Source organism: Athene noctua, chromosome 28, assembly GCF_965140245.1.
Source record: "Athene noctua chromosome 28, bAthNoc1.hap1.1, whole genome shotgun sequence".
Taxonomy (NCBI): Eukaryota; Metazoa; Chordata; class Aves; order Strigiformes; family Strigidae; genus Athene; species Athene noctua.
The window spans coordinates 6,278,902-6,288,410 of NC_134064.1; the positions used below are offsets into that span (position 1 = coordinate 6,278,902).

The window sequence follows — 9,509 nt, forward strand, 5'->3', positions numbered from 1 at the left end:
GGCATCTCCAGAACGGGCATTGTGTGGGATTTTGGACATCTTGGAGGATTTCCCTCCACGTTTGCTGTCGCAGCCAGCCCTTGCCCACCCCCTGGCCCGGGGGTCCCCCAGGCACCAAGGGCAAAGGCCACGACAGTGGTGGCTCGTGGCCCCCTGCTCTGCCCCGGGCAGGATGTGCCCCTAAACCCTGACCTCCCCCCGGCTCCTTGACCCCGTGATGGTCCATTCTCTGGGAGGAGGAGGAGGAAACAGCAGTGGACCTTGTTGTTCGGCGGCGGGACGCCTCGCTGGGTTGGGGGTCACTGCTGATGTCATTCGGCACGGCCGGATTTGTTTTTTTCCTGCCCCAGCGCCCGGTAATCGATTCTGCAGCTGGCACAGGGCGAGGGCTGGCCCGGGTCCTGGGGGTTCTTGGGGGGGGCACCAGATCCTGTCTGAGGTCCTGGGGGTCTCTGGGGGGCATCACAGCCTGACCAAGGTCCTGGGGGTTCTTGGGGGTGCTGCAGCCTGTCTGGCATCTCAGGGATTCTTGGGGGGGCACCACAGCCTGAGCAGGGTCCTGGGGGTTCTTGGGGGGCACTGCAGACTGACAAGGTCCCAGAGGGTCCTGGAGGGGCCATCACAACCTGTTCAGGGTCTTGGGGGGCCTTGGGCACACCGCAGCCTGCCTGGGTTCCTGGGGGTTTTCTTGGGGGACCCCACTGCAGCCTCTTTCGGGTCTTGGGGGCTCTTGGGGAGCAGAGCCCAGAGCCCCCCCCAATACCCCAGCCTGGCAGGAGTCCACTGCTCTGGCCACGCAAACGCTGCCCTGGAGAAAGGGCTCAGAGCCCCCGGGGACCCCCCGCACCCCAGGGCTGGCCCGTGGCTCCGCAGGGACGAGGTTTCACCCAGCCCACCCTGCTGCCCCCCACGCGCTCCGGCTTCTCTTTAAATGTTTTATCTAATACAGTTTTAAGAAAAAAAACCACTATTTTTTTCCACTGCCCCGAGGCTCGGGCAGCCCAACCGGAGCGGTCCTGCTCAGGGTGCGCCCCAGCACCCCCCGGGAAGGCGGCGTGGGGGGTACCGGACACTTCTGCAGATGCCGGGTGGCCCCCCCGCCGTTTGCTCCCTGTCCCCCCGGAGGTGGCGGAGCCATTTGGGACGGGGCTCTGCCACCCGGGCCGGCAGACATCTGTCCCCGCAGGTTCACACCGGGACCACCCGGGACCTCCCACCGCGGCCACCGCAGCTGCGCGGGGCGGGCGGGGGTCGCTAAGGCGGGGTGGGGGCGGCTGGGACCCTCGTCGGGAGGAGGCAGGAGACGGCGCTGTCAGCGTCCCCCTGCGGGGTCACTGGGCGCACGGCCCGGGGGGGCAGGGGGCAACGCGCCCCCCAGGAGCGGGGGGTACGGGCGGGGGGGGGGTACCCCGGGACGGGCGGAGCGGCGGGCACAGGGACCCGCCGTGCGCCCGGGAGCGCCCCGCCCCTGCACAGACCCCGCCCCTGCACAGACCCCGCCCCTGCACAGACCCCGCCCCTTCTCGGGCTAAACCCCGCCCCCGCCCCGTGTCACTCGCCTTCCCGTCGCGCCCCGCGGCGGAAGGGGCGTGGCCTCGGCCGGAAGTGGCGGCAGGGCGGGCAGGGCGGCAGCCGCAGCGCCCCGGTCCCGGCCGCGGCGCCATGTCGGGCCGCTGCTGTCAGGGGCAGACCCCGAGTCGCGACATCCCGGGCCCCGGCAAGTGCCTCGCCCTGCCCGACGGCGCCCCGCTGCCGCCCGGCGACTACAGCACCACGCCGGGGGGCACCGTCTTCGGGACCACGCCGGGCGGTGAGCGGCGGGCCGGGGCCGGGCCTCTCCCTGCCGGGGCGGGGAGGGGGCGCTGGAGCGGGGGGAGGCCCCGGTTTTGCGGTGTTTGGGGGGAGGGGGCTCTTACCCCAGCGCGGGGTTACGGGGCGAGACCCTTGTGCTGGCGGCGTGTGGGGAGCGGGGGGGCTCCGGCGGCGGGGGGCTCTGCCTTTGACCGAGGCGGGGGAGGGGGGGGCTCCCCTTTTGCCCGCGGGTGTGCGAGGAGCTGGGGGGGAGCCCTTGCTTTGCCCGGCGGCTGCGGGGGGGGGGTAGAGGGGCTGGGGATGCAGGAGGAGTGGCTGCCACTTCGACTGGGGGGCTCTTGCTTTGACTGGGGGGTGCACGGGTAGTGGGGGGGCTCTCGTTCCGCGGGGGGAGGGGTCGGGACGGACACCCCCCTTTGGGCGGCAGCAGCTGTGTGAGGATCCTCATCTCGGGGCTCAGTTGGCGCTGGGGGTTCTCGTTGTGAGGGGGTGACCTGGGAGCCCCATGTGTTGGCTGGGGTGGGGCCAGGGTCTGGCTTAGCAGAGCCAGGCTTTTCCCTGGGAGCTTGGCCCCTGCTGCGCTCGGGGGGAGAAGAAGGGAACTGGGGGGCTCCCCCCTTCCCAGGAGCTCGCTGGGGCAGCGAAACAGCATCTGCTGGGTGCCTGCGCTGCAAAACAAGGCTGCTGTTTGCACTCCTGGGCAGCCTTGCAGGGAGCAAACCCACCCTCCAGTTTGGGTTACTTATTAATTCTAATCTCTGATATTTGCTGTTTCCTCTGGCAGTAAGTAAACCCCGGGCCCTTTTTTTGTCCCACGTTGCTCTAACTTCTGAAAGTGCAGCGCTCCACTACCGCAAAAAGACAGCGGGCTGGTTCCCTCTTTCTTTGCTGCGAGTCTTGTGCTGCCGTCGCTGCGCTGTGTGTGACCTCCAGGAGCAGACCGGTCCCTCTTTTAGGGGTTTGATTTTCAGATAGGAGGGGTGCCGTGACGGGGGGGGTTAGCTGTGCTCGCCCCCTGCTCGGAGTAGGGGCAGTACGGGCACACGCAGGTACATAACCTGTAAGCTTGGCATTTATTTCAGCCACCCTCACGTGTCTCCGCGTACTACCGCAGGGACACAGCGTGCAGGGCTCGACCATCTCAAAGGTTTTGCATCCACGCCGCTTGCTCGAGCGTCGGTTTATTTTGAGTAGTTTGGCTTTTGAGACAAGCGGCTGCTGTTCCAGATGATGACACCGGGCACCAGGTCAGTTGTGTGTATTTCCAGCTACAGCAGCTGCCTGTGCTCGTGCTGATCGGTGCTTTGAGATAATTTTTTCCATACCTTTAAGAATTTTTCCTGCACGCTGCTACATAAAAGATCAGTGTGAGCAGCAGGAATGATGAAACTGTACTTGAAGTCCAGCCAAAAGAACAAACTAAATGGGAGGTGGCGGATGGTGTTTTCTTTGTCCCTCAGACCTACTGGTCCCTACAACACGGTATTTCAGGGGTTAAAACTGAAAGAGAAGGGGGAAGTCGGCATTGCTGACTCACTTGTTTTTTTGTGTTTGTGCAGAAAAGCTTAGTTGGGGAACTGAAGTTCTTGTGTTATTTTTGCCATATGTTCTCTCTTCTCTGAAAGCAGCAAATAACTGAAGTACTTAAATGGCACTTGCAGTAATTGTGCTGTGGAAGCTGGGAGAATGACTTTCTCAGCTGCATTCATGTGCTCTGAGAAACCGAATAGAAATTAACAATTAATTAACAGCGCTGTGCAGTGTAATGAGCTTTCCAGGATTATCATCTCAGTTTCTCTCTGGAGAGTTAATGAATGTCTAGAGTGGGGAGGAGAAGCACAAATGGTGTTTGTTGTCGGGGTGTGCACACCTGGCAAAACCCACAGTGCTCTTGTGACTGCGCGGCACTTCTGTCCCCAGGCTGTTTGAGGACAAGGTGTGCTGCCGAGGTCCGGCCACGGGCGCTGGCTCTTCGCCTTCAGGAGTTGAATTGGTGTCCTCCAAGGGGGGATGATTTAAAACTGCTCCAAGGGGGGATGATTTAAAACTCCTGAAGGACTTGGTGGGGGGTGTCGGCCTTGGGCTGTTAGTCCGCCTTCATGGTCACCGCTGCAAAGAATTCCTTGTCCTGTAGAGTCTGGAAGAGCCCTCGTGAAAACATTTAACATTTCCTGTGAAATTCCCCAGATTAATGTGCTAAGGTGTCACCTGAAGGAGTGCTGGGGCCAGGCCAGCTCCGACTGGGAGAGTCTCTCTGCTTCCTGGGCTGTGCTCTCTTCGTGTTCTGCTCGCCCCCAGGCAGAATACTTTGCATGGAAGCCCTGACTGCTGTCAAAATAAATAATCCTGTGCTTCAGAAGCACTCGTTTTAGGTCATTTTCTTGAAAACATTCATCCTATGTAGCCCACTGAAAACAGTCTGAGATTTCCTGCAAAGCCATAGGTTACGTCTGAAGAATCAGAAGAAAGAAGCAAATCAAGCTTGTTGTGCGAAACCTCTGACTAATTTTGGAGAAGAATTGAGGCCTGTAATCCCTGAAGTCATCCCTTTGGCTGTCGGCAGCGCTGGGGCTGTGGGTGATGGAAAAAGGGCTCGGTGCCAGAGCTGGGAACCCCCAGCGGCGGGGCTGGGTGGCTGAAGGCCTTTGGGGAGGTGCTGCCCCCCGGCCGTGGTGTGCTGGGTGCTGGGCACCCGACAGCCAAGCTGACCGGCCTGCGAGCAGCAGGGCAGCACTTGCTTTTCCATCCTCGGGCGCTTGCAGGTCAGGTGTTTCATTACCACCTTTACCCTGGCTTTGCTGCCTGTGGTCAAAACCACAAGCTTTTCCTCCTCTGCACCACACTGGGATGAAGTTCTCGGGGCAGGTCGCTTTTGAGTCTCCAGAGGTGCTGCGGTGACATCCTGAAATGCAGTTTGGCCCAGCGGGGCCCTGGGAGGAGGGCGGGTGCCCGCGCTGTGTCGCTGAGGCCTCCTCCCTCGAAGCCGGGGGGCGGCAGGGCCCGCCCTGGGACCGGTGGGAGCGAGCAGAGTTCTGCTGTGGTGTCTGGGCCTTGGTTTGGCGCCAGCAGTCGGAAGAAAGGACTCGATTTTCCTTTTTCAGCTGCCTTCACAGATCTCTGTAGGCTCCATGATCCCCTCTGGAAGGGAGGAAATTCCCTGTCCTCTGCCAGCACAGGCCGGCGCTGCTTTTCCGAAAGCAGAGGTAAACCAAAACCAGCACGAAGGAGCACGGGGGAGTGTGGAAGAGGTGATGTGTGTCCTTTAAGCACAGCCTGTGCTCGGCGTGTTCCCTTCCCGCCTGTCCCGGCTCCCCGCCCGCTTGCCGAGGGCACAGGCATGGTCTTCAAGTAAATCTGGGGTGTCAGGAGCTGAGCGGCGCGGCGAGCTGCAGCGCTTGCCGTGAGCGGTGCTGAGCTGGCCGTGCCTGTGGCAGGGGGAGCTGGCTTGGCCGCGCGGCCGCCGGCTCGTTCGGCAGGGATGGGGTGGGATGGGATGGCCCATGGAGCAGCGCCGTGCCCGTGCCCAGGACCGGAGAGACAGTGGGGGCACTGGGCGGGGAAGGAGCCGGATGTTGTACTGGCCGCTTCTTCAAACCTCGTGTTGCGTCCTGCTGAAGATTCTCGCAGTGAACCAAATTCTCACTCAGATTTCCCAGGCTGCCCAGCGAGGCGCTTGGGTGTTGGAGCCGTGGTATAACCAGGGCTTTCGGGGAGTGGTGTGCTCCTCCCTGCTAAACCCCTCCTAACCTCCCTCGCAAAGGAGCAGAGCTGCTCCTGACTCGGAGGAGCCCATTTATGGCCTCGGGCTGCCTGTTGACAGCCAGGCGGGGTGTCCAGCTCCGCCTGTCTGCAGGGTGTTTGCTTTCCTCAGCTCGGGGCATGTGACTCTCAGAGGGACGGCAGCCAGGCGCGGAAGCTCCTCTCCGCCCGGACCGTGCTCCCGGTACTCGGTACGTGAGCTGCGCTTCTGGGAAGCCCCGTCCTCGCCTCTCTGAGCCTCCCGGGAATTCAGTGTGAACTGCCAGCCTGGCCGCTGCCTCCAGTCCAGCTCGCTGCTAGAGCACGCTCCTGTGTTGGCTTGCGTCTCCCCTCGGAGCTGGGGAAGGAATTCACATTCACCGTCTTTAACTGAAACGGTTGTCAGCGTTTTGGGAACTCATTAGCAGGATTTTCTTGAAACACAGTACCCGGTTACGTTACTCTATAGCCATGCTTCAAAATAAAGTCAGTTCAGTGTTCCAGGACAGATGTTGGCGGGGATTGTTTTCCACACGTGTGTCCTTTCAGTTAAAGCTTTTCAGGGAGCACACGGGGCGACGCTGCCTTGTCCTGTCGCTGGAAGGGGCCTGATCCGGAGAGGGGGCTGGCAGCCCCCTCCGGGGGAAGGGAAAAGTTGTTTTCCAGTACTTGACGGGTTAAGGCTGCGCTCTGCCTGGAGGCATCGCTTTCCTGTGTGTGGTCTGTGAGCTCCTTCCAGTGCAATTCCGTCAGAAGGAACAGGCTGTTCCGTACACTGGTATTCCTAGAAATCCATGCCCGGAGCCCGGCTCTGCTCCCGGAGACTCGCTGTAACACGCTGGAGCTGCCCTGCCCCACGCGGGGCCGGGCGTGGAGGCTGTGCCCCGGGTAACCCTGACGGGCCTTGGCAGCTGGCTGTGCTCCGGCCGTTTGGGGGGTGTGGAACGCTTTTTGGAGGCGTGTGGAGCCGTGCTGGACAGCCAGCGCCTGGGGTGCGAAAGCAAACTCCTGCACAGGAATTTCTGCCGGGCAACGCTCGGTGACACGCAAAGGCACCGCCACGTCCCGTTCCCTGATGTCTGCGCGTGTGTCTGCCCACAGTTCTCCGCCCCTGACAACTTAGAGAAGCCTGTTCTGTTTATTTGTTTATGAGCAGAAATTCTACTCATGTTACTGTTTCCCTTGGGTGTTGCCGTGACCTTGAGTTAGGCGGAAGGGGCCGGATCGATGGCATGTGGCATCCGTCTGGGTTTTGGAGTCTTGTTTCTGTGCAGCAGAGCGGTGGCAGTAGCTGTTACTTGGGTACCTTCGTGCATTTTTGGCAAATAGGGTGTTCTTGGTGTCTGGCTTTCCTGGAAGGTAGCACGGAACAACCAGAGTAAGCGCTAAATAACGGGTATCGCTTTCAGTATGGCGCATGTTGCTTCACCCACGTCACTGAGCAGTGGCCCGGCTGTGCTCGTGCCCAGCGCTGCTGAAAGCTGACAGTGCTCTTGTCTCCCGCCAGGTACCAGGATTATTTACGATCGTAAGTTTTTGATGGAGTGCCGCAATTCTCCGGTTGCCAAAACGCCACCTTCTGACCTTCCGGACATTCCAGGTGTCACCAGCCCTAACGTGGAGGAGTCGAAGATTGAGAACAACCATGTCCAAAACTGTGATGAGAAAGTGAGCACAGGTGAGTGCACGTGAAAACTGCCTGACGGGTGCTGCTGGTTCCTGGAAACACCAGAGTTCCCCCCGGCACGGAGCCAGGGGATCCCTAGAAGCTCTGGTCAATACCCTGATAACTTCTTGCAAAATCAAAGTGGGCCTGATGTTACGAGGTCATTAGGTTCTCATGGTTATTGTGCGGTCCCCAGTAATGTGACTTTTTTTCAGTTAGTTAGGTGTAATTTGTTATAATCCTTTAATTCTCATTAATTCGGCGTTTGGGAAACTGCCACTGGATTAACAGTCCCGTGGTGAGAGCGGGAGCAGCTGGTGCTGCCTCTCTCTCTCTCTCTCTCTCCCCTGGACCATTTTGCAGCTGCTCTGCGTTTTTGAAAAAGATCAGATGACAACTCAGAGTGGGGTTTGCTTGGGGTTTTTAATATCAGCCTGAGTTGTAAACTCCTTCTGCCTTTTTTTGACACCGAGGCTTCTGGTGCCCAAGTGAGCTCAGCGTACGTAGCCCGGATATAAAACCTGCCCTGGGCCTCTCGGTTACCCGGCGCCGTGGGCTCAGCGGGGCTGCGGGTGCAGGAGGCAGCAGGAGGGAGGTTGGTCCACAGGAGGAGACTCTGCTCTGTGCACCCGAACACGGAACTAAAGGCGCTGTAGAAGCAGCACGAGCTCCTCAGCGTGTGGGTTTTTTTTTTTTAAAGTTATGTGAGATTGCTTCTTGAAGCACCCTGAAACCACCAAGTGTGATTGTTTATCTTCTTTCTAAAAATAAAGGTCTGGGTGCTCATTAGTTGGCTTCCACGCTCGCTCTAAGCAAAATCTTTCCAGGGTCAATATTGCTTAATGTCTTTTTTACACAGTTGTGACCTTTAGTGGCTCCCTGGCTTCTGGCAAACCAGTGCAGGCACGTGCTGGGTACCAGCTGCTTGTGACCCTTCCAGTGCTGCCCTGTCCCTCTGAGGAGGGATCCTCCGCTCTCGCTGGCCCCTGCTGAGCTGTGCTGGCAGCCGGATGCACAAGAAGTTGTGAGATCTGCTTTGGTGTAGAAGTTTGTACCAGTGGTTGTCGTCAACATTATTCTTTACATTCCTTTCTACAAGGGAATCCAGGGGTAGAAATGCGTTATTTAAAGGGTGTCTCCTCTGCCTCTGCTCTTCTCTGAGATCCTCTCTACAGACAGAGCTGACGTTTTGCTCGTACAAGATGGTTTTTGTAGCAAGCTTGATGTCTGCATGCGGATTTTAAGTCCGAACTGCCACATTTCCACAGCACAGCTGGCGGTTGTTTCTTCAATAAAATATTTGGTATTTAATGTGAAACTCCAAGGACTCATTTATGGGTTTTTTGTCCCTCCCACCAGGTGAGGAAGAGCAGTTTGACATGGACATCTAAAGCACGTGCCCTGAGAGTGCTTGTCCAGTGAAGAACCAGGACCTTGTCTTGAGGATTCCCACCAGCCAGGCTTAAAAGTAGCCCATGCCTTGAGTGCCTTCCTGCCCCTGGGAAAGGCCGTTTACTCCCCTCTGAGAGCAGAGCGTGGCCTGTCACCAGGGCTGAGGCTCAGCCTCTGCCTGGGGGCCAACACACCAGCGCAGCCCCTGCTGACGATGGGCCTTGGAGCGCCGGAGGAGACACTCTCAATGATTGTTTTTGTTTCCAGTTTTACGCTTTTGTTAATCATTTTAATACTGTAAAAGTTACGGAAATGCAATACAAGGGAGAAATAAAAATCATTTTGAGTCTCCTGGTTTGGAGATTAATGCAATAAATACGTCTTCTGTCCTTTATTCATTCTGGTGGTTGTGTGTAGCCCTCGGATAAACGCTGTGTGCTGGGCTCCCCTGAAAGCCAACGCCCGAGGTGCCGCGAGCGCTCCTGGCAGAACCTCTGCGGGTCCCTCGCGCAGCACCTGGTCGCCGCAGAGGTTTCAGTGTGCTCTGGGTCTGCTGCCAGAAATAGCGAAACCCGCCGCCGCGGCTCTCCGGGGGGTTCCTCCGCCGGGTCGTGGCGCAGGTGTTCGAGCTCCTTTTCTCCGCGCTGAGCACAGGGCTCGGCTCCGGGGGGAGGCGGCTGGAACCCCCCCGCAGCCTCACGCTGGTCCGTCTGCCGTGACGTGGTGGGCAGGGGTTAAGGCTTTTGGCAGAGAGAGGGTTTAACCGTTCGCTGTGGTTTCGAGAGGGGAATCTTCATCTGAGGAAGTGATTTTGCCGTGGGAGTGTTCAGCTGGGGCCCCCAGAGCAAGTGTCGACGTTTCCCGTCTGGGTGCAGCTCGGTGGAGGTGTTGGGAGCGTCTG

General features: G+C 59.1%; 1 protein-coding gene across 1 annotated transcript; it reads left to right on the forward strand.

Annotated features, from left to right (window-relative positions):
• Positions 1-1,589: 1,589 nt before the first annotated feature.
• EIF4EBP1 (eukaryotic translation initiation factor 4E binding protein 1) lies at positions 1,590-8,978 on the forward strand. Its single transcript, XM_074928474.1, has 3 exons — positions 1,590-1,810; positions 7,058-7,228; positions 8,576-8,978. Exons 1-3 carry the CDS (start codon positions 1,663-1,665, stop codon positions 8,605-8,607), a joined length of 351 nt encoding a protein of 116 aa, XP_074784575.1. The 5' UTR covers positions 1,590-1,662; the 3' UTR covers positions 8,608-8,978.
• The last annotated feature ends 531 nt before the right edge of the window (positions 8,979-9,509 follow it).

What these genes read in the sequence shown, in the direction of transcription:
- EIF4EBP1 (XM_074928474.1), top strand. Translation starts at nt 1,663, where the DNA reads ATGTCGGGCCGCTGCTGTCAGGGGCAGACCCCGAGTCGCGACATCCCG. An exon ending in CTTCGGGACCACGCCGGGCG is followed by an intron (nt 1,811 to 7,057) that starts GTGAGCGGCGGG and finishes GTCTCCCGCCAG; the next exon opens with GTACCAGGATTATTTACGAT. An exon ending in TGATGAGAAAGTGAGCACAG is followed by an intron (nt 7,229 to 8,575) that starts GTGAGTGCACGT and finishes CCCTCCCACCAG; the next exon opens with GTGAGGAAGAGCAGTTTGAC.